This window comes from Chaetura pelagica, unplaced genomic scaffold (assembly GCF_000747805.2).
Source record: "Chaetura pelagica isolate M959 unplaced genomic scaffold, ChaPel_1.0 scaffold62, whole genome shotgun sequence".
NCBI lineage: Eukaryota > Metazoa > Chordata > Aves > Apodiformes > Apodidae > Chaetura > Chaetura pelagica.
In genome coordinates, this window is record NW_009952438.1 from 630,908 (window position 1) to 655,250 (window position 24,343).

Sequence of the window (24,343 nt, forward strand, 5' to 3'; positions counted from 1 at the left end):
TGCTGATGCAGTAACTGTTTTTCTTTGGTTTGTTTTATTTTTTTGTTTGTTTTTTTTTTTCCCCCAACATTTGACATTTGTTTTGTGTTTGTTTGTTTGTTTGTTGTTGGGTGTTTTTTTTCTGTAGCAGATAGGAAACAAGTCTTCTGTTGTGTTTGTAAACTGAGTGTCTAATCACCTCCCTGCCTCATACATTTTACTCCAGCAACTCTCTGGTTACCAGAGTCATCAGAAGCAGACGTTTGTCCAGATCTCTCTCTTTCTCAAGTCTTCCATCAGTTCCTCTTGTCATCATTGTCATCTGACACCAAGGGGACAATCACCCCATGAGCAAAAGCCATGTGCATGGGAAAGCGAAGAGCTGGGAATGCCTGTCACTGCAAAACCACTTAAAAATTTACTATTAGAACACTAAGCCAATATGTGTTCAGCAGAAAGCAACCAATCCTCAAAGCACAACCCTGGCCAAGCCATAACAATTGTCAGCTGCACTCAGCCTTCCTCCCACGGGGATGCAAATGGTTTGAAACATGCCAAGGTGTGTGGCTTCATGTGCTGGTGTAGCTGAAAACTTGGTTGAGGCTGCAATGATGCAAAGTATGTGAAAGTCATCAGGCCACTCTGAGAAGGGCAAAGGTTTGTGGCTGGTCCAAGGTAACACAGGCAGAGCAAGGAGCTCTGGGCTCTGCTGCTGCTTTCCCAGCCTGGGAAGGGTTCACTAGTGCCTGGCTCTTGCTGTGGGGTCCAGGTACTGAACTGGTGAGTTCTATCCTTTTTGTAGTTTAATACTGCTCTGATTTCTCTCTAGTAATTAGGGTAAGTTTTACTGGACTGAGGCTCACTAGTAATTAGGGTAAGTTTTACTGGACTGAGTTTTGCTCTGGAGCTGCAAGTAATCAGCTACTAACTAGAAGTAACATCTTCTGTATGAGCTGTTACTGAGTGAGGCTGAACTAACTCCCAGCTTCTGTATGAGCTGTTACTGAGTGAGGCTGAGCACGTGGGAACTGTAATCCAACCTCAGAGCTCAACACACTCTGCCCTTGTGCTTTATTTCAGGCTCCTCATGTTGCTCCTGCCCAGCAGGAGGCTGCCATGCAGCAGGACTGCCATGGGGAGCACAGGTACACACTCAAGGGCTCACTCACCACTGTGCATTGTTTATGTGATACACAGCCCTGTATTCATAAAGGAGAGGAAGAAATGTGTTTGGATTGATATGTTTTTTTTTTCTCCAGAGGTACAAAAAATTCTTTCCCTGTTTCTGATGGACTAGAGCCTTTCCCCAGCACCCTGACTGACAAATCCAGGGTGCAGGAAGTGTTTTCAATCTACAGAGGCAATTTAAGCAAGGGAGAATGAAATGTGGCCAGGATGGCCTTGTTCATGCATTGATCTTGGCCCTACCTGTGCCTGCCCTTCAGCAAGAAGCTGCAGAGGGGCAGACACTGAATGCTGTGCACTGACCTTGGTGTTCCCAGCAGAGTCAGAGCACAGTTTCCAGGGCTTGCCTGGGACATACTTCCTTCATGGGAAGCCTCATACGAGAGGGAGAGAAGGCAGAAAGGTTCGTGTTGCCATTAAAAACCGACCAAGACAGGTTAGTTTGGCTTAGTGGGGGAGCAGCAGGGAAGGCAGGAATTCCTTACCACGCAGATCCCGGATCCATCGAGGCACCTGTTGGCGTTCCCGTTGCAGCTGCAAGGGGAGCACTGGCCCGAGCTGGTGCGGTAAAACCCCTCTGCACAGCCCTGCCAGGAGAAACCAGAAATGAAGCATTTCCTCTGCACGAGCCTTCAGACAGTGGGGGCTGGCTGGGAGGCACGGGAAGGCAGGAATTGCAGCCCCTGCTCTCCCCATGGCAGAGCCCACACGGGCTGAACTCCCAGCTGCTCCTCGCTCCCTGCCCTGCTGCTGGGGTTTGGGCTCTGCAGCTGCCAGCAGCCCTGCCTGTGCCCTGCCCCTGGGCAGCAGGGGCTGGCTGCAGCTCAGGAGGGGGGCGTTCATGCCGGTGTGGAGCATCAGTGGATTAGAAATTATGAGCCTTATGATTGACCTCATCAATGTTTATAAATACCTTCAGGGCAGTGTCAGGAGGGCAGAGCCAGGCTTTGTGCAGGGATGTCCAGTGACAGGACAAGGGGCACTGGGTGCAAACTGGAGCACAGGAGGTTCCATGTGAATCTCAGGAAGAACTTCTTTGCTGTGAGAGTGACAGAGCCCTGGGCCAGGCTGCCCAGAGAGGCTGTGGAGTCTCCTTCTCTGGAGACATTCCAACCCCCCTGGCCACGTTCCTGTGTGATGTGCTCTGGGTGATCCTGCCTGGCCTTTCCAGGTCCCTCCCAACCCCTGGGATTCTGTGACCGAGGTGATTCAGTAAAGAAGGTGTATTAATAGGAACAGAATAGCTTTTAATTAAAAAAGGAAAAGCTTTAGAAAGTTTACTTGAGATCCAAGGTTTGCTGAGCTTTGGATGAGGAGCCTAGAAACGTATCTGCCAAGGTCACTGTCCCTCTGCAGGAAAGCTGCCTGGCTGCTGGGATAGGCTGGGGAGATGTGCCAGCCAGAATTGGTTGTTGTTTCAGGAAGCAATCAGTCCCTGAGAGATACAGCAGTGCTACAGTCATTCTTCATGGGAGATAATAAACAAATGGAAATTACATGACAGGTAAAAAATTCCTGTTATTTCTTAAATGTGTGGCTGGGCCTGGTGAGTATGGTCTGGTACTTATGATAACTCACTGAAGCTTCCCAAAATTAAACAGAAATTGTAAATATCTAAAGCATCTTCTTTTAAATGCTAATTAGAGCAGTAATATAAGGAGTCAGAAACATGAACAAAGCTAGTGAGGTGTCCCTCTGAGGCTGGGAGACTTAAAGAAAATGGAAGAGGATGGCTTTTGTTTGGTAGGCTGTGTGTGAAGTCTTCTCCATGGAGGAACTTGCACCTCATTGTGCAAAGCTGGTGAGACACACACAGGTTGAGCTCAGGAGCACCCTCTGTTCCTCAGCAGCCCCTCTCCCCTATGCAGTCTCCCTGTGCCACCTGGGTTATGTTAGATCCACACAGACTCATGCATGTTTGGGTCCTGAATCTCTCACCCTTGCCTAACTCTTGCAGTGTGGTTGCAGAGCTGATGTAAAAGCCCTGGGGTGATATTTAGCCCTCCAGAATTTTTTTCCCACACCCTTTTCTGCTAGCTGCTCCTGAGGTGGCTGTCAAGTATGTCAGGCTCTGCTGGGATATTGGTTGTGGCTGCCTCTGCAGCACTTATATATTCTGTGGCTCTTGGGGTCACTCACTCTTGCATAAACCTGGGAAAAGTGGGAGGTTCCAGCGAATCAGAAGGGCATGATCTTCTACAGCTTGCATCTGGAGGTGGTATGAGGCTTCTTGTTACACTGTACTGCTCTGATTAGGATTAGATTTCTTTTGCATCTCCCTCTCCCTCCTTTTCTTGGGTTGCCCTGCAGTGCAGGGTGGTTTCTTCTCTGCACTGGTCTCACCATTGCTTCTCATGGCCATGGCCAGCTGGGACATGCACAGCAGGTCTGTACTGGTCTCACCATTGCTTCTCATGGCCATGGCCAGCTGGGACATGCACAGCAGGTCTGTACTGGTCTCACCATTGCTTCTCATGGCCATGGCCAGCTGGGACATGCACAGCAGGTCTGTACTGGTCTCACCATTGCTTCTCATGGCCATGGCCAGCTGGGACATGCACAGCAGGTCTGCAGTGGTACCTCCCTGGCTGCAAAATCCAGTCTGTGAGCAGCACTGGTAACCAACCCTGCTGGTGGCCGTGGCTAATGGACCCTGGGCCAGGGCCAGGGCCATGTTGCTCCTGGGCTCTGAGCCTGTTCCTCTGCAGAAGGTGGCAGATCCAGTTGTGGGGCACTGGGAGCAAGAGCCAGAGACCCTGAGATGCATCTGCGTGACAGCTGCAGGGGTGGGCAGAGGCTTCTAACCAGCCAGATAAGCTGTTTGTTTAGAAAATGATGTCTCTTATGAGATGACTAACAACAAGCTTTAAAAATGAAGTTTACAAATGAGTCATTAATCTAATCTTATCCCAGAGAGCTCTGAGAAGCTGAGATGAACATAAATGGCAAACTCGGTTGCTTTTTCCATTCTTACCCACAATATTTTATCTGGTTTGCTTTGGAAACACTTTCTCAGATAATAGCTCCTAGGAAGAAAAGGCATCACCCCAGAGCCACCTCGGGGCAGCAGAAATAGTGTCTGTTGGTGCTGCTTGTCTCCTTCAGTTGCTCAGCCCCAGCACGGAGCTGCAGGACTGGCTCCCACCAGGCTGGGGGCTCCAGCTGGCTGGTGGCTCCACACACTGTGGGAAGGAGAGGGCTGGTTTCTAAATTGAAACCAGACTCTTATCCCAGTGTCTGTCTTGGCAATATTTCTCTCCACCCATGCAGATCTAAGGCATATTCTATTCTCTGATGCCCCTCAACTGGTGGGTGGTCCTAACTGGGCCAGTAGGGTCTGTCCAAGAGCTTTATTGGTTTTGGAGGGCCAAGTAGAATAATTTTTTGCTTATGGTGGTGAATATGGACAATGGAAATGTATGAGAGTGTGGAAAGGTGTCCATGCAAATCCTTCAGTGAGCCATAAGGACCATCTTTACTCTCCAGCTGAGGCTGTGCCTGCATTGCATCCTCCAGTGAGGCTTTGCAGCTCCACTCCCCAGCAGTTACACCATAACTGGTGCAGTCCAGTTCCCATCACTGGTTCCAGCTCTCTCAGCAGAGCTGTGCACTCTTGGCTGAAGTCCCCTGGGAGCCAGTTTATTCCCTGTTCTGAGCACACACCCTTAGTTCTTCAAGATACCTGCCTGAGTTTGGAGTGTCTCTGCTATTCTTGCTGCCAGAGCCCCTCTGGAAAGTGAGATGCAGGGTCTTAAGGAGCCTGGGTATTTTTTGGCAACATTTTTTCCCTAAATTATTCAATTCCTCACAAAAAATGGGAAGGTGCTGATGCTCACTACTTTCATCCCGCAGTGTTTCAGCCATGAGCTGCAATGATTTAAACCAGAAATGAGGAACTGACAGTCAGTTCTATGAGGGAAGTGGGGATGAGGGGAGAATGGAATCCAAACTGTTTCCTTTGGGTTCAGAAGTTTTCCCAGGCATTCTCAACTGTTCTGATATAGTTCTGTTGCTCCTTGCCCTTCTAGTGATAATGGAGTGATGGGTTAGTTGTTCCAGGGTGTGAGCCAACATCATATTTATAAAAAGAAGTGTTGGAGCAGGGAGCTAATTGAGGGATTCAAATGGCTGAATGTTCTGGGAGCACTAATTAATTGCACACAAAGCAAAAAGGTCTGGAACAAAATGGAAATGCCCTCCCTGGAAAATTGTTATGTAGGCAATTGAGTGGGGACCATTTCTGTACACTGTCTGTTTCCTAATGGTGAAGGCAATTAGCAGGCCAGGAAGCTAGGTCTGCTTTAACAATTATGTCTTCACAATGATGAGATTTTAATTTTTGCCTTGGGGGGCAATATTTGTTCCATTTTGAGCTGAAAAGTCCACTCTTGTGTGGATCTTGCTGAGCTCTTGGAAATCCTTTGCATCCACGGTGCTTTTATTTCCCCCCTGCCTTGCATCTGGATGTAATGATGACATTCCTTAAAGCCAAGAGCCCCCTGCAGAGCTGGAGGCACTCGAGCCTGTGGTCACGTTCTGGGTGTTGAGACCCTTCTGCTGCTGTGGGTGCAAGGTGGGGCTGAAGGCAGAAGACAATCCACATCCCCAGGGTATGAGTTTCCTGCCCTGTGCCACCCTGACAGTTCCACTGATCCCACTGGAGCTCCTCCTGCTCTGTGCCTGCCCAGCCATGGTGCAGCCACGCTGGGGTTGGGATCTTTGCTGTCACCCTGTCTCCTCTGGCTTGCTTCTCCCCAAAGAAGAGGGTCCTGCTGCCAACATGCCCAGTGCTCCCTGTGGCTGCAGCCAGGCCAGGCAGCAGAGGTCGAGGCTTCACCCACGGGCTAACGAGCATCTCGACCCACTGACGGTTCATTTTCTGCCTGGGTTTTGCCCTTGGACAGGTTGTGGTGCTCCCATCAAGGTGCACAGCCCAGCATGGCAGCTGTTGGGCCATGTTCCCAGCAGGCAGTCCGTGGGGGACTGTTCTTTTCTGGCCAGAAGCAATGAGCTGCAGCACGTGGCCACGGGCCGTGCTGGGCTGCTCTCCGGGAGAGCCCCGCGCTCACCTGCTCATTCAGGTGCAGCTGCTGACTCTCTCATCTGATGGTAAGAAAACATGGCATGTTTCTTTAGTCAGTTCTGGAGCTTGTGACTTTCCTGTCAATACATAAAAGCACAAAGGGTCTCTTTCTTCCCCAATAAAATCCTCCATTGGATCCACACCAGGGTTTGTTATTTCCAGAGGTTTCTCTTGAGTGCTGGTACATGAAAGGATGAGGATTCAGGGTCCACATGAAGACATTTCAGCCTTTGTTCTATTCATGATGCTCATGCCTACCAGTCTTGGGCCAGGAATCTCATTACATCTGATCCAGAACAAACCCAGAAGAAAAGGATGATACTTGCCTCCAGGATCACTGTGAAGGAGGAGACAGTTGGTCCATTTGGGAGCTGCAGCTGAAGAGCAGCTCTGGAAGGAGCAGCTGCCAAGTCACTGTTAGTTCAGGGTCAGCTGAGACTGGCTTGTAGCTGCCCTGCAGGGGTGCTCCTGCCTGCTAGAGGTGGAACCAAAGGCTGAGTTTCCTTCCAGGTCTGAGAAGGATCCTCAGTGGGATGCATGGATTTTAGGCTAAGAGGAGTTTGGGACTCAGAACAAAACGACAGCCCTGAAACTCCCCAGCTTTTGCTGTGCAGGGGTGCATGAGCACTCTAACCATCCTCCACCCACTTCAAAATCCCTGGATCTAAAAGAAAGAGCAGCCTGGAAGTGCACGTCATTGCCATGGAAGCAGCAGCCCTCTGCTCCTTGGGGACATTTCCAAACCCAACCCAAACATGCTTGCATTTGCTTATTTTTTTATGAGCAGCATTTGGAACTGGCAGCCACAGTTCTGAGGCCTTTTTGAAGATTGTTTGCTTAGGCCAACTTGAGATAAACAGCCTACTGCCCTTCCTAAAAATAAAGCTGTTTTCCCCTTTGAATATCTCCCAGTGCTTTCTTTCATGCCATTATTTATTAGAAATAAGAACATTAAAGAAACAAGTCTGAGAAAGCAGTCCTCTACTGTACATTTGGTGCTATTCCAGCTTCTCTGCTCTCCTCAGAATAGGTATGACTCTTTTCTGAAGAGTTTCTTGGTCTTCCTGAGCTGCAATACTCAGGAAAACAGACAAGGAGTTGGTGCTCTCAGTGCAGGTGCAGACATCAGTTCTGCTGACAACTTCCCCTTTTAACCTGCCCTGCTCATTTCTGTTCATTTGCTACATGCATCTTCTTAGGTATGGAAGAGGCTGCTGTGAGTTCTTCCATCCACTGAGTTAAATTATAACTAATTTTAAAAATAGAATGCCCTGGTGATGCCCTTTTCAAGAACTGTCACACTTCACTGTAGCTTTAATCACAATCTGAAGGCAGACATGGACTTCAGGTTCCCAGGCCTTGAGCAATAGCAAATTCAAGACTCTCTTTGTAGCTGAACCTAGAAATCCTTGAGAAGTGACATTTCAGGGGGATCTTTGTCTTTCTCTGTAGAATGAGGCTCTGACAAACCAGTAACTGACCTGTTGGCCAGACATGCTCAACCATCCAACTCATCATGAAGACAGATGGACAGAAGTGCTGCCCTGTGCTGGGAGCTGCTCCCCAACCTGCAGACCAAAGCAGACACCTGCTCTGCACTTTTATTCCTTTTCCATGGATCTTTTTTGTTTGCTAAATTTGTCTGAGCTTTGAAGCCTCACAAACCTAAAGAATTCAAACCAAACAAGCTGGCTCACCAGCTTCCCCTTGGGCCTCCCAGCTCTATTTATAATTTCTATAAGCCTTCATTACCTCTGGGCTACAGTATCAAATTCCTCTGAATGAGAAGGTCACATTCTCACTATTATTACTGGAGAAATTCATTCAGTGTGTGACATCATAGCTAGACAGTTAATCACCCCATTTAATTTGGCACTAGAGCTGTTAGAGAAGTCTCTGCATGAAAAAAAAGCCACTTTACAGTATTTACCATTTCCAGGGCAGAAACCTCATGCAAAGGAGTAATTTGCCATTTCAAATGTCTTTTTAAAATTGTAAACTTTTCTGAGAGGAATCACATTTTTAGCTTAGTCTCCAAATTCATGATAGTTCTATAATAAGCACACTGATCTAGTACATTAAATTCCTACAGTGTTTTCTTAAATTTCTGACACTGTTCACTGTGAAATACAAGTTGCTTCCCCTTGTAAATTAGGAACTAGCCAGAAGCTGGTGAAGAGTTTTGGGCATAGGGCTGGCAATTTTTCTTCCTTTTTTTTTTACTTCCATTTCCCTTGACAGGTACCTCAGTTGTAATTGCATGTAATGAGATGACAAACTAATTACACAATGTGTAATGTGTGAATGACACAATAACAAGCTTTCTGTTTTGTTACTTAGCTTGCAAATGTAAAACATATTTGCTGGAATACTGGAAATCCCCAATCTTGCTGCATGTTCTGCTTACAGACATTGAATTCTTACATGAGATAGTTGCAATGAAATCTAAAGCCTCCCTGGGTGCTGATGCCATAGGCCTGGTCACATTAATATAACAATAGGATTCTCTAGGTTAGTGATGGGAAATGTTCATCCAAGCTGCAGAGCTGTGCTTTCTGTGGATCTCAATAATTTGTATCTTCAAACATAAAAACCCCCCACCCCACACCCAGCATTCCTGGGTTCGAGTCTGGAATCTCTGCCAGTAAACGGGCTGTTCAATGAGCAATGACACAAAGGCAGCCTTATGTGCTGTCCTTAGCCTCCTTTCTGGGTGTGGGGCTCAGTGTTGCCCCTTTAGTGCCTGCATCCCCCGTGCTGCCATGGGACACACGGGCAGGGTCTGGTCTCTGTGCTCAGGAGCACAGCTGGGGGCTGGATCCAGCCTGGGGCTCCAGCTGTGCTGAGCAGCAGCTTCACCCTGCATGGTCATCATTTGTCTGCATGGAGGAGTTGAGCTCTCCTCAGAATTTACTGAAAAAATCCCAGAACCCAGGCATGGCAGGTTGGAAGGGACCTCAGGGATCATCTGGCCCAGCCTCTCTAGGCACTGCTCTAGTTGACATGAGGTGGCTCAGCTCCCTGTCAAGCTGAGACTTCAAACTGCCCAATGTGGGGGAATCCACCACTTCCCTGGGAGACTGTTCCAATGTCTGACTGTCCTCATGGGGAAACATTTACCTCTTGTGTCCCATTGGAATCTCCCCAGGAGCAACTTGTGCCCATCACCCCTTGTCTTTTCTCCTTGTAAACAGGGAGTCTCCATCTTCTTGGCAGCCACCCTGTAAGGACTGGAACATGGTGATAAGGTCTCCCCAAAGCCTCATCTTCTCCAGGCTGAACAAACCCAGTTTTCTCAGCCTCCCTTCACATGGCAGGTCCTCCAGTCCTCTGACCATCCCTGTGGCCCTTCTTTGCACTCTCTCCAGCCTGTCCCATCCTTTTTGTAGACTGGGAACCAGAACTGAGCACAACACTCCAGGTGTGGTCTGACTGGGAGACAGGACAAGGCCCTAACTTTGTAAGAGCCTGATTTGAAAAATTCATTTGCTGACTTATCCCTGACAAATGGGAATATTTATGTACCACCTGAGGAGTTATCAGCTTACCTGATAACCAGCTTGCAAACCAGAAGGTCGTTTTAGATGATAAAGAATAGATTTTGATGCTGATGGAAACCCTCTTCCTGAAGTTTCAGACAAAGAGCTTAGAGATGGCTGAAATTAAACCTAGCAAGACTGAAACTAGTTGTTCCCATTCTAGGTAAAATCTTGCCAGCAGGGGAGACACAGAACAAAAGGCACCTTTTATTCTCCCTGTTGCATGGTAGAACTAGCACTAGAAGAGAGTGAATGTGGCTAATTGCACATGGGTCACCCCCAAGCCAGTAAACAAAGCAGAGGATGGACAACTGGCAGAAATGACAAGGACCCCCCTTCCCAGCCCCCTGTCCCTCTGGTTTTGGGCTCCTCGAGTGGGCTTGTGCCTTGTGGGAGTGACAGGGTAACTGGGACACCCTCAAAACCCAGCATGGCTTTATGCAGAGCAATGACTTTATTGATTACCTGGACTAAGGAACTGTATCTCATTGAAAAAACACATTCCCATGCAGAGAATGTTTCCAGACTGTTACTCCATCCCCAGCCCAAAGGAAAACAAAATGCCATTCAGCAACAGCCATGGGGTTGGATCCAACATAAACATTTCTCAGCTAGGCATTCTCCATAGAAGTGCATAGTCATTTTTTCCATCTGCAGTGGGAAAGACAAAGCCTGTGCTTTAAAAGGCATTCTTCTCCAAAAGGGGGAGGGTGAAATGTTGTAGCTGCCTGCAGGCTGGTTGAGGATTAGACATTAATACCAGCCCCTGCTTTCATGTGCTTGTTACTGCAGCCACCAAGTGAAAAAGCTACTCTTAAAGATGTTCACTGTTGGAAACAGAAAGTCTGCAGCTGGAAAGGTAGCCATTTGATTTTCCTCTTTCAACCAAAATACCAAGTTTATTCATGGAGAACAATTTACAGGAAAAGGGATCAATGCTTCTGCCCTGTTTCCTCATTAACCACCCTCCACCCAGACCCCAGAAAGCACTGACATCAATGTGTGTTCTGACTCATATTTTCTCCTCTTGAGTCCCCCAGATAAGTAAGACTCAATCAGTTGACAGACTGCAGCACTCCCAGAGAGATTTCCCACGAGAGACAAACACTCTCAAGGGGTGAAGAGGAGCAGTGGCCTTTGGAGCAGGTAGGACTGTGCTTGGGGGGCCCTGTTACAGCTGAGGGGGTGAGGCTGAAGATTCCCTTGATTTCCCTTCTGCAGCAATTTCTCCCACCTCAGATGTCCAGTATTTCCTGGTTTGACTTTGCAGCTCTTTGGAACGTTGGAATCAGAGTAGAGACCTGCAGAGACCCTCCTTGACAAACTGCCATGGCACCAATTTCAGAGCCTGCCAGCACCAGGCACTGGGAAGGTCAAGAGAAAGAACTTTCATCCACCTCTCCCTCCCAAGGCTGGCCCAGCTGTGGGCAAAACAGGCAGCTGCTTGGGATGGCTGGGGGGAAGGTGTCATATTTTGGGGCTGTTCTCAGCAATAAGGTTTCTCCTTCGAGGGTGCCAGTCCTTGCAAAAGTGAGGGAAGGAAGTGGGACAGCTCCATGTAGTTAAATTAGTACTAGAAGCCTCACATCCAGCATGGAGCTGGGCAGAGGTTGTGCTCCAAGGGGAGGGAGGAAAAGGCAGGGCTAGGGAGAAGGGGTAACCTACCCTCAAAAAAAAACCCAACCCCCAATCTCTTTTCTCATCCCTCACAAAAAATGCCTTGCTCAAAACTCTGCTGCCAACTCACTTAAAAGTCATTCCCTTGTGCCTTGGAAACTGTTGAACCTCTGCAGAAGTAGGGAGCCCCAGAAAGCCCCAAACCTGCAAAAAGCTGAGTGTGGCACACAAATTCCCTCTGACCTTACATCATGTCTAGACCTTCAAGACCTGCAGGGATCTGTGCCAAGTGCTGGGGCTCTGGAGACCTTGCCAGCCCTTGAGGGACCAGGCTGTTGTAGCTTTCCAGGGGCACTTTGATATCTAGGATTTTAACAGCAGGGGCAGGGAGAGCTGTTTTCTTTTTTCTTTCTTTCTTTTTTTTTGGATGCTGGAGCAGATTTTCCCCAGACAAATGCTTTAATTCCAGGAGTGCTTTCAAGGAAGTGTCCCTGGAGCCAGGAGTGGTGAGCAGAGCATAAAAGAGTCATGAATGACAGGCTCTCATGGGCTGTCATCCAGGCTCAGGGGTGGAAAACCAGAGTGAGAAACCCCAGGACATACTGGCCTTGCATTAGCCTTGGCAGAACAGCAGTCTGCCAGCTTGGAATCACAGAATCATGGAAGCAAGAAACTTCTTGCAGCTCAGAAGGCCCTTCCTGCACCAGTAATGGGCACAGCACAGGGTGGCACCAGGGTACAGCTCAGCCCCAAAACACCCTGTTCACTTGCTGGTTTCATGTGATTCTTTTTCCACCTGATGCCAATAGTGAAAGGCTGAAGGAGTTCATTTGTATTCCATTTTCTTGGGAAGACAGAGTCAAACCATGACTCAGAGCCCTGCAGTTTCCTCTAATATGCCTGGTTTTGCAGATTGTGTTGCAAGTTTTTCACACAGGTAGATTCTTTTTATTCACTAATTCTTAAGTTGTGTTTCAAGTTAACACTCAGGTGTGCCAGTTCTTCCCATGTTCCCAGGCTTCCAAATGCCAGGACTTCAAAATTAACATTTTAGTTCTTCTTACAGCCTTGCAAACTTGGAATAGTAATTTCTAAAATATTTTTCACAACCCTGTCTTATTCTTTGGCTCATACTAAGTATCTTAGTAATTCTTGAGTTTTAGGATTTGAGCACTGTTTCTTGCTGCTTTGCCTTAGAAACTACAAGGGAGTTCTAGTATTTCTGAAGGATTTAAGAAAAGAAACACCTAAAGCATTTCACTATACAGCTAAACAGGTACAACAAAGCCAGATGGTATTTACTGCATTTTAGTCAATCTCTGCTTGCATTGACACAAGTGTTATCACTGTATGGATCCTGACTTACAGTTAGGAAAATCTGAGATAATTTCATGACAAAGAATTAGATTTCAAAAGCTGTGGAGCTCTGACAGCTTTGTACATGGTACTGGTCAGCAATCTGGATCTTGCACGAGGCTGCCCAGCCCAAACCCCCCAGCTCTTGGTGGTGTCTGAAAACAAGCTGGGATATGATCCAAATGTTCAAAAGGACCAACTGAAATGTAACAACCCAGTAAGTGTGCATTTTGGTGTTTGACATCTGAGTCTAGAAGCAAATTGTACATTATCAGTGGCTGGTTATAAATTGCTCAGAAACCAGATCTATTTTCCCCAGCTCGTGAACCCTGGGAGCTGTAGCTGTTATCAGTCTGATCAGGACAAGGACTTCTTCAGAAACCAGTGCTTTTAGTGCTTCTCATGCCCCCTGGAGAATCTGGGCTCTTAATTCCATCCTTGCCTCTCATGTAATGAATAAGAGTGGGCATGAAATGCACTTTATTGGTTTTCACAACCCTGAATAAGCTTTGGGGCACTTTGCTGGTACATGCCCAAAACTTGGTGGGAACTTGCTGCAATGGAGCTTCAATTGCATTGTCCTGGTGGGTGCTTCATGCACCCCCTGGAAAGGGAGAACATTTCCCCCTCTCCATCTGCTCTGTCCTGTGCTTCCATTTACTTCAGCTTCCTATGATTTAAAAGCTTTGGGGTCTGGAGGCTCCGCTCCAAGCAGCTGATTTTCATTAAAGCTTTGGTGAGAAACTGAAGCTGGAATCACAAACATCTGCAGCAAAACTTCCTTCCCACTAATAGACGTTTCTCAGGACATAACCTTGATGTACCAGAAAAAAACCAGCAGCTAGAAATCCAACTGGTCCATTATGGGAGTTAACCTAACATAACCTCAAGGGACTGAAATAAGCTCATTTAAAGATCTGCTTTTTTAAAGTTAGATGCACTTCCCACTAGCTTAGAAGAATATAACGGTTTGTCAAGCTAAAACCCTTTTTGGCTCACACCTCAGGATTAGGTCTTCTGCTTCTTCTTTTAGTTTGTTTTGAACAGATTCATGCCAGAAGTAAGGATCAAACTGTGGTTTCCCCAGTCTGCCAGGCTTTCTGCTCCAGCCTTTCTGAGGGAAAGGGTGAAGAGAATTCAGTGATAGTTTGAGTCCTGGTTAACAAGTGGGTAGGTTTATAGATTGATCTTTTATATATACTTACTATGAACTGTTTTAGAGAGGTGAGTGTCACAGGTCCTGTGCTAATTATTTCTTATCACTTTAGGAAACCAGAAAGAAAGCCCCTCAAAAAACTGTTTCTTGCTTTTGAAAACTTAGATCAGCAGCTGCTGGTAGGAGAGGTGGGAAGAAGTGGTTGTCAGACACGTAGTGTTTAACATGCAACCTCCAACAGAAAATTTATGCTTCTTATTGTCTCTTCTAGTAAATGGCTAATTTTGCCTTGACTATGATAATTGTTCCCCATAAAAGACCTCTTGCCTCTCTGCCTTTACCCTGAGCCAAAAACACTGATGCTGAAAACAGTTTTTGTCTTCCACCCATCCAACATTATCATGCCTCCCTCCACTCTGGGAACTGGCTTTCTGCCCTGTCCCAACTGCTTCATTTTTTTTCTATATCCTTAAGGCTCTTGATTATCTCATTCTAGCTCTCTTTTTTTCCTCTGCTGCCTTCTCTCTGCTCCAGCTTGCTTCCGTTCCCACTCTTTGCTTCACTGCTTTCCACAGAGGACATTTGAAACCATCTTTTCTTGGCAAGTGTCTCCACAGAGTATCTGCCTGCCCTTTCTTCCACTAATCCCTCCTACACTCATCTCCTGTCCTGGGCTCTCTCTGCTACTTTCTGGATCTCAAGTTGTCATCTACATCAGAATGCAATGAATCTTCTTCTGGATGTCACATCTGCTCAGCATTCAAGTGAGTGACTGGACAACAGGAATCACAGGGGATCCTTTGCCATATTCTCTAGTGTTTGAAGTCTGGTACCACTGTTGGTTCTCACCTCAGGCTCTGTACTCTTCTGCTGTTTGCAAGGAACTTACTTTCTACTGGGGAGCAAAATCTACATCTATGGAACTAAAACTCTCACATCCATGGAGTTTACAAACACAGATGTGGACAGTGGGACCCACATGGTCACGTATGACCTGCCTCTTGATTGAAGGGCACGTGCTTGACAGTGGGATACAACTGTTCTCAGAAGTTACTTCTGGTTTTCAGTTTTGGCTGGAAAGCCAAAGCTGGAAGTGTCTCACCACCCCCTTCCCTTCTGCTGAGTCCAGGCTATCACCTGGAACCCCAAACCAAAGATTTCTGATGTTTGCCACGTGGTTGTTTGCTTACACGTGGTGTCTGGCTGTCAGTTTTAAGTCCTTTGCTTCTATCTCTGATGAATCTTCCTTGTAAAATATTTTAATCTGTCCTTATTTGGAAAAATCTGTCTCTGATGTAATGCTGTGGAGTTCCACAGGTGAGCTGGAGCCAGTGCTTTGTGTTCAGTGTCTTTCAGTCTCTTGCTGCCTCCTCACACAGCAGCGTTCAGCACAGCAACATCTCCCTCCTGTCCCCCTGATGTCTTTGTCAGCCAAGGAGCTTAAACATCTGAAACAGCTCACAAGTACCAGAGTACTTGTGCAAGTGCTTTTCATATCGTTCTGTCTCTTGGTAGACAACCCAACACAACCAGAGAAATTCTCCCAGTGCTTAATTACCTTTAAAATTAAAGTTTGTAACTGACTTGTAGCCTGACCTGGGTCACCCTCAGTTTCCATTCCTGCCATGTGATCAGACCATCATTTCCCAGCCTAGTGAGTCTGTTCTTAACATTTTTGTGGTCCATGTATGTGCATACACAATAAGGCCAAGTTATTTTCCTAACACTGTAAACCTCCTGATGATTTTTTTTTCTGAAGAGTTTAAATCAATTTTTAAGCATTAAACTTGAAACAGAGACAGAGACCTAGAGATGTTGTTCCATGATGATCACCACCAGTGCTCCTTATGCAGGTAATGGGACATTTCATTGAGTGGAATCGAGTCCAGTTAATTTTAACATCTACAGTTTGTGTCCCAGGCTTTAGCTGGTTAATAAAGCTGTCCTGAAATGAGTATCCAACATAGTCCTTACAGAGGAAGAGGCTCATTTTAGGGCCTCCAGGGAAGACAGCTGGGAATCAGAGGTTTAAAAAACCTGGAGTCTCCGTGGCTGTTTGGGGAATTGGGGTATTTACTTGGAGACAGTGTCTGATTTGGATGGAAAAGTCTAGACAAGGTTTATGTGCCTAATTTAGGTGTCCTGGATCACAGTTTGATTAACAGGGCACCAAGCTACTAGATATTGCTGAGGTCCAACTCAAACCCACAGTCTGCCCTGAGAGTGGGTACAGCACAACTACCATAGCATTGAGAATGTAGTTGCTTCTCTTTTCTCTGCCATCAAGAGGCTTTCACTTAAATCTAAGGCACATGAAAGCTCTGCATAAATGTTAATTATGAATTTTAAAACCACTTCTCCCAATTCCTTTGGGTTTAGGGGTGCCAAACGTGGGAAAGGAAGAGGAGTGGAAAGCAGAAATAGTCCCTAATACTTATTTACATCCCTTGGGATCACCTCTCCTTCTGTAGGTTCATAATACCAAACTCATACCAAGGTGTAAGAGCATCCCACCAGTTCCAGTCTGAGCACTCCCACCTGTCTGTTTCACACCTTGCAGACCTCTGAAGATGTGTAGAGCAGAATCAGAATGCTGCCCAGCACCTGCCCCACATGTTCTCCAGTTGCTCCTGGGGAGATTCCAGTTGGACACAAGAGGTAAATGTTTCCCCATGAGGACAGTCAGACACTGGAACAGTCTCCCAGGGAAGTGGTAGAGTCCCCCACATGGGACAGTTTGGAGTCTCAGCTGGACAAGGAGCTGAGCCACCTCATGTCAACTAGAGCAGTGCCTAGAGAGGCTGGGCCAGATGATCCCTGAGGTCCCTTCCAACCTGCCATGCCTGGATTCTGGGATTCTATGACCTCTCTCTGCCCTGGCCCCTGCTCCACCTTCACGTGTTGCACTGGCCCCACAGGGGCTGACTGCCACCACAGGCCACCAGGAAGCCCCATCAGCTTCTCTGTGACTCTGCCTCACCAATCTGTCCCCCTTGGATGGTTTGTCACTCTCCCCCGTGGCTTCCAGCCTCTGTCTGCCCAGGAGAGCTGGTGGCCTGAGTGAGCAGGAGATGGAGGAGCTGAGCTCTGTGGAGCCTTGGGAGCCGCTGGTTGAGAACTCAAGATCCCAAAGAGGCTAATTCAAACCTGCTGGGATGAGCCCTGTTCCTGGGGCTGTGGGAAGGAACAGCTCTCTGAGGACCAAAGGAAATGTTCCATCCTCTGGTGACAGACTGCTAGACCATCACTCTTTGGCCCCTACATCAGCCTCTGGGCTCAGAGCCAGTTCCCCAGCTCCTGGTGCCAACTTCACGTGTGGATCAATGGATAAGCAGGTTCTCATGGTTGCAGAGCCATCAGCTCCAGCCAGAAAGAGCATCCTAGTAGGACTCTTTGGAATTTGCCATGGGGGTGGGCCCTGAGATGCAATCTGTAGCAAAGGATCCTGACATCCCAGCAGGCATCATCATTCATTGGTAAGACGAGATCTAGAGTGGAGACCTTGCCATTCCAGGAGCTGCAGTTAAACTTCTGGAACAAACACCAGAGAATGGTGACTAGAGAATGGAACTAGAGAGTCTATCAGATCAGACTGTACAACCCAAACTCAGGGGGCACTGACAGGAGTGAAGGAGACCGAAGGTGTCGTTCCTGTGCCATGTCCAATATACATCACAGCACTTTCCCAAGGTAAAGTCAAATCCATCAGAGTGAAACAACGTGCAGTGTGTCTTCAGGAAAACCACACTAACCAGCCTGACAGAGAAAGGTTAATGATCCCTTCTGCCCACCATCCTGGGAGAGCCAGCTATAAACCCCATCTGGCTCTAACCCGGGCATTTCATTGAGGGATTTTCCATGCTGTAAGCAACAGGTGGCAAGGCAGCTTCCTGGGGCTGATCCCAAGCCAGGCGAGAAGAGCTGCACATCCCACACCATGGAGCCTGTCCAAGGCTGGGGTGACCCCCAGGACCCCTGTGCTGAGCAGAGCAGGGTTCAGCCTCCAGGTTTCTCACCCAGGTCGTGTTTCACGCCGAGCCCCTGGCAGGGTGGGCAGGCATTTCCCAGGGCTGCCCAGCTGCTTGCAGCCACTGGGACAAGCTGTGCCCACCCTGTGGACACCCCTGCTGTCTGCAGGGCTCATGCACTGATTTCCATAGCTGTTAGTTCTGGCAATTGGAGCGTAGGGGGAAAATGAGCCCTGTGAGATCAGAGACTACGAGCTCGATATTGTCACGGGGACACGGCTGTGCTGAGCTCACCTCATTTTGGGATGTTATGCTAGAAGAGCGACCCTTTCCCTTCCCATGACCTTATGCAACTCAATTTGCCTCCTACTTTTTGTCTCCCATGCATGAGACATGACTCTCCCCCACTCCCAGCCTCTGCTGGAGTAATTTCTGGTGTTCTCCAGCTGTATTTCTGAGCAGCCCATTCCTGACCCAGCCTTGCTAGAACGAGGAGCATCAACCCATCCCAAAACACAGGGCTTGTGGGAAAATTTTCCACCGTGCTTCTCCGTGCTCTTTAATCTGTCACTGATCCCAATGTCATACTTTTTGGAAGTCTTGAAACCCCTGCAGGTGTTTTCTCTGCGGGCAGTTTCCCACACGCATTTGTTTTCTTACCCCCAGTCTCTTCATGAAAAGGAACTTCAAATTCTGGCTGTCAGACACAAAAGCACAAACTTCTACAGTGCTGTGTTGGCCACCAGAAAGACAGGCTTTCTGGAAGTTTGAGTTTCAGCTGCAGGAGCTACAGCAAGGCGAGCAGAAGGGTGTTGGGACAATTAACCCTTGTGAAACAGCTCTGTTTGGACAGGCCTGTTGGGCTCTGTTGGTAGGGGAGCCAGGGACGTGCCACGCCAGGCTGGCTCTGAGCACAGCAGCTGTCTGCAGGGCAGCAGGGCATTCTCAGGAGCTGAAAGTGAACAGAACTGCCTCCTCTCCAGCCCCCACATGCAAACAGCTCCAGACCCTCCCCCCCCCTGCCAAGACCCGCCGATATTGCTTTAAGGAAGCGAACAGGGAGCTTTGACAGCAGGAAAGCACAGACACCAGAGACAGAAAGGGTTTGCTGTACCTCTGCAAAGGGCACCCAACCTCCAGCAGCTCCTGCCTGCTGCCCTCTGGTCACCGTGGCTTCCTGGGCTTCGGCCGCGGCGCTGCCCTCGACGTCCAACTGGAAGACGCTGCCCTCGGTGGAGGCTGCGCTGGGGGAGAAGCTCCTCAGGGAGAGCAAGAAAGGAGCAAGCAAGGGCCAGGGGGGGATCAAAGCCATGTCCTCCCCTTACATCCAGCAGCAGTGGTCTTCCAGAGGTTGCTTCCCTTGCTCTGCAACCACCCCCCTTGGCTTGGCGGTGCCTCCGGTGTTTCGGCTTCTCTTCCAGCGCTCGCGTTCCAGATGTGGCACGTCCAGGCAGTGTCAGCAGAGCTTGCTGCTCAGGGGGGAGACAGGGGGAAAAAAAAAACAGAAAGGAGGAGGAAAAAAAAAAATAAAAAGGCAAAAAAAAAAAGGCAAAGAAGGGAAGAAAAGCTCTTTTTGCTGCCTCGCTCGTTCGCTCGGTGGCTCCTCTGGCTCCCCAGAGGCTCCCGCTGGCCCGCAGACGGATGGGCAGTGCTCAGCAGAGTGTGGAGCAGGGATTGTATTCCAGGAAAGCAGGGCTGGCTCCACAGCCACCTTATCTCCCCTCTCAGGATACAGGCTGACGCTCTGCTCGGGGCTCTGGCTTCCTTCACATCTTCACGTCGTTCCCTCTCCTACCTTGCGCGCCCAGACCCTCCCACTCCCAACTTTGCTGTTCAGAAAGTGAGGTCACCCTCTCCTCCCCTCACAGCACCCCCCACAGCTCCATCCAGCTGCTCCACACGCAGCCTTGGAGCCTCGTGGCTGCTGGGGGGTTTAATTTAACATCTCCAGTTAACTCAGGAAGGTGCCAAATGTATTAAAAAAAACAAATGCTAGACCAACCTTTCATTGTGGCACGGGGGAGGGGAGGCTGCAGGCAGGAGGAGGAGGAGGAGGAGGAGGAGGGAGGCAGCCTGGTTGTGCCAGGGCTACGTGGTGTCCCTGACATGCTTCATTCAGCTCCCTCCCCTCCAGCCCACCCCTCAGCCCCTCGGCGGCTGGCGAGAAAGGGCATCGTTCACTGCAAAGTCTGGAAAATGACTTCATTTCTCAGACTTATGGACTTTTATTTACAAAGAGCATCTTGTATTCCTCTCTCAAGAGATGCTTTGTGAGGCCCTGGTAACAAGGCTGGCAGTGTGTGGATGGGAGTGAGCTGAATATGTTGCCCACAGCTGACTTCACTTCATGGCTACGATCTCGAGGAGACAACGCAGGAGCCCTTGCTGGGTTTGGGGAAGATGTCAGGATATAATCATATTAATGTGCCCCCTTCCAGCCTGGGGGCCAGCACCCTATCCCTCAGCTGTCCTTTGCACAGGGGTTTGTAGCACCACTGGCCTGACAGGCTTAATTCTTAACAAGAATTGGCTTATTTGGCTTCATTCAGGAAGCAGATTCCTTCTTTCTCCCTCCCTCCTTCCCCCCTTTCCTATCTGATTGAAGATATTAGGAACCAAGGAAGCAGTCAATAGAGAATTAAGGTAAAATGAAGAGCTTTGGCTGTCTGTTAACTTCTACACACCTGTAGGCACAACTTTGGGTCTGTAAGTGCTGTATAGATGTCACCCAGGTGCTACAAAGAAGTTAACCACTTTCAGAAATGGTGTAGCTGAGCAGGCCAGGTCACTCCAGCTTATGGGATAGAGCATCACACCAGAAGAGAAGAAAAAGCTCTGCCACCCAAGGCTGTCAGAGTAAATAAAACTTGGCAAAGGCAGTTGCAGGTGGTTCTGTCCCATGGAAATATCTCGCTGTCATCTGGACCTGACATGGTGGCAAGAACAGTGAAACTGAATCCTCTTATTTCTGTCAGTCAGTCAAAGACTTGGGAGGGAACTTCTCTTGCCTGGTAGAGAAAGGAACTGAAGAAAGTAGGTGGTCAGTAAAGAGATTACAAGAACCAGGAAGACAGGAAAGATGAAAAGATTTGGCCAAACTGGGAGCTCTTTCTGAACCTGAAGCTCCAGAAAGAAACCTGTGGGGAGTGAACTGCTTCACCAGAGAAATTCCATTGGAAATGTGACCAAGGATGCTTAGATTCCAAGTTCTTCAGGTACAGCCTGGTTTTTATTGGATGTGTGTATTGCATGTGTACAGGAGGTAACAAAATGGACCTTAGTGTGTGATAAAGCCATCCCACCTAGCAGGTCTTTAATAATGCAAAACCACTGAGGCACATTCACAGAAAGCAGCAAATGCCCTTCTTGAAAAAGGCAAAACTGACCAAGTGATAACAACATACTGACATATCACATGTTTTTATGTAAAACCAGAGCAAAGACTCACATCCTTGAAAAAGAGTTCACACTGCACTTTGAGAGAGGTGAGATTGTGAGTACTCTGAGGAACAAAGTCTTAAAAGGAGGAAGATGTCTGGTTAACATCTTTGGAAAATCAGATCCTGTAAAAAATCCCAGACTAGCCCAAGGCATTAAAAATCTGTAAAATATCACATTATGAACTGATATAGGGAAGGCAACACACTCCTTCAAAGGGTAGAATTATTAAATGATAAATCATTTGCTCTTAAGAAATGCAAGCAATCAAGAAAGGCACAAGATCTGAATCTCTCCTCAAATATAAAATAGTCCCATACAAAAAAATTAAATAAATTATAAGCATCTTTTGAGCAGAAAATACAGTATCTATGTATGTTAATTTTCCTAAATATTGTTATACTTTTCATCAGTGGAATAGCTTGGGAACAACTGCTCACTAAAAATTGTTTCCTGCCTGTAATCTGAAACATTTTAAAATATTGAATTCCTTTTCAAATTATGTGGAAATTCAGAAGAATTAAAATGGTGCATGAGGTGCTCATAAAGCCACAACCTCTGAATGTGAATTTATGCTGTGATGGGCTTCCAGTTTCTTTATCCTTGGTGGAGACAATGTGGGGGGCTGAGAGCTGGAACAGGACTCCTTCAGCATGGCAGGGCACAGAAACAGGAGGTTCTGCTCTTGTTTTCACAGGACCACCTTCTGCTCTTCTGATTTCTTTCCCCTGCCTTTAACACTTGGTTTTGATTCACTGTGACAGCCAGTAGGATTAGTGACAGACAATAGGAAGAATCCAGTGCAAGGCTTATTACAAATAACCCCTTCCCAACGAGCCAGTCTCAGGCTGCTGTGTGGGCCACTGGGGCTTGACTGGTCCCAGTGGGAGATGTCCCAGCTCTAGGGCCAAGTGTCACCAGCTGAGCATCTGATAATGCTGCACGGTGGCCCAGGGGAAATGCTGACAGGGGAGTGATGCTTGTGATGCAAAATGTTTTGGAACCAGTGTATAAAGCACCTCTGTAAAGGTTAGGAGGCTTTGGCAGTTTATCTACATGTCACCACAGGAATTAGTAACTGACTCTCTGCACTGGAAACCTGTGCCAGTTGAGGGACAACAGCAATAATTTGCTCGTCACAGGCTGTGCCACAGAGAGAAGCCTATAAAATCTCAGTTACCCAAGCAAACCAGCCCCTTTCTGAACTTATTTCATGTGTTTCTGATGATACCATACTAGGAAAAGCCTACGTTTCAAGTAGCAGGTAGAGCTCAGGCATTAGGCTTCAAGGACAGCAGGGCTTTCCAAGCCTTCAGCTTGGAGATGTGGTGCAAGGAAGCACAAGCTTTGCCTCTTTGCTGTGCCAGCTGAGGGCATCATCTCATGAACTCCCCACGTGAGAAGGCCTTAAAGCCAACAGAGCTCTTCTCTGACATGACTAGTTACTGCCCACACTGGGGTCTGGCTCATTCCAAGCTACTTGCACTGGCCTTGGGGTGTTTATTTCCAGCTTCTATACTTTTCGCTGCATTATTTTTTCCTCTGTAAAACTCTTCAACCAAGAATGCCCAAACTGTGCATGTCTGATGACAATGCCATTGTTGTTCAGCAATGCAGGGCTAAAGGCAAACTTGTCTGCTGGGAAAGACTTCTCAGGATTTCCACCTCCAGAGCAGAAGAGGAACCACGACCTGTCCTGCTGCCAGCAGGGAGCTCTGTACACCTTCTAGGACTAGGATTGAACCACAGCAGCACATAATGCTGGATGATTTACTTAAATCCAACCTGCACTGGCTGCTCAGATTTAGAATACTGGTTTCCCCAATCCCAGTGTTCTCCCCCCAGTGGTAACCAATAAACAGGAACAAATTCATTCCTCATTAATACGAAAGACTTCCAGTACTGCTGGTCATTTTTGTCATCCACATCTGACCCCCCTGATACTCTTGCTGTGCCATGACTGCTGTTGGAACTACAGAGGTGCTAAACCACCATTAATGGCACCACCAACTTCATGCCTTGTGGCTCTCAGGGCTCTGTCTGCTTCCCAGGCAGCTTCTCTCCACAGTTCCTGAGAGGGAGGTGAGAAGCGTCAGCCCAGCCCCAGGGCAGGAGGCTGCACCAGAAAATACCTTTGCATTTGGTGCTGCATGAACAGCAAAGACTCAGTGGTCTTAGAAAGGTGAATTAGAGTGAAGCAGAGGAGATGGGGATGGAGAGATGAGTGTGAAGAGGTTTTTCAGGCAAGAGGACCAATGGAATATTCCAGTAATTCAGTCTCTTGTGACCTAGTGTTTGGCCCTGGCACCTTGGCTTGCACATCCAGATCCTGATAATCCCAGATGGTAAGTCCTGGGCATGTCTGCTTATCTCTTAAGATAAAATAAGTCAAGACAAATAAATTAAGTCTGCTATAACCAGGAAAGCAAGACCTCCTGCTCAAAAGCAGAATGTTCAGTGAGAAATGAAAAAAATAAATTAAAGATGTTATTTCTACCATGGAAATGACCTCAGTATTATCAAATGTATGTGTAGGTTTTTGTGTCTGGATGGAGCATGGTTAGGAGAGAACAGGATGACTATATTTTGCTCCCAGATGGGGACAGTGCTTCGTATGGGTAGATACAATGGTGGAGAAAGATGTGGCATAGCAAGTCTGTGGGGTTTTGGGGTTATTAGTAGAACTTATTGCTACCAGCAACACACAGTACAGAAGAGAGTGGGTGGCCCTGACCAAGAAAGTGTCAGCAGCTTCTTTTGGAAGTGATAGGAATTGTCTTCCAAGTCAGACTGATGGGGTAGAGACTAATTGTGGGACAGGCACCTGTTTTGACCTTACAGGAACAGGGAGGTCTTGTTTTAACTGGTGAAGCTGCAGTGGGTGTCAGTGCAGGCAGAAATCTCCACTGGGCTCTCCAGCAGAAAGCAGTGAGTTTAGGATGGGGATGATGGACTGTGACCTTCGTCCTAATTTACTTCTGAAAAAGATTGCATAACAGAAAGTTAAACAATTTTACACATT

The 24,343-nt window shown here is 47.7% G+C and overlaps 1 protein-coding gene across 1 annotated transcript in view; it reads right to left on the reverse strand.

Moving 5' to 3' along the window:
- LAMA4 (laminin, alpha 4) overlaps positions 1-19,195 on the reverse strand; it is an 89,704-nt gene extending 70,509 nt beyond the window's left edge. Inside the window, exons 1-2 of the mRNA XM_010008393.1 lie at positions 18,998-19,195; positions 1,650-1,751 (exon numbers count right to left, since the gene is read on the reverse strand). Of these exons, the coding sequence (XP_010006695.1) occupies positions 1,650-1,751; positions 18,998-19,195 (300 nt within the window). The remainder of the gene's footprint in view (positions 1-1,649; positions 1,752-18,997) is intronic.
- Between the last annotated feature and the right edge of the window lie 5,148 nt (positions 19,196-24,343).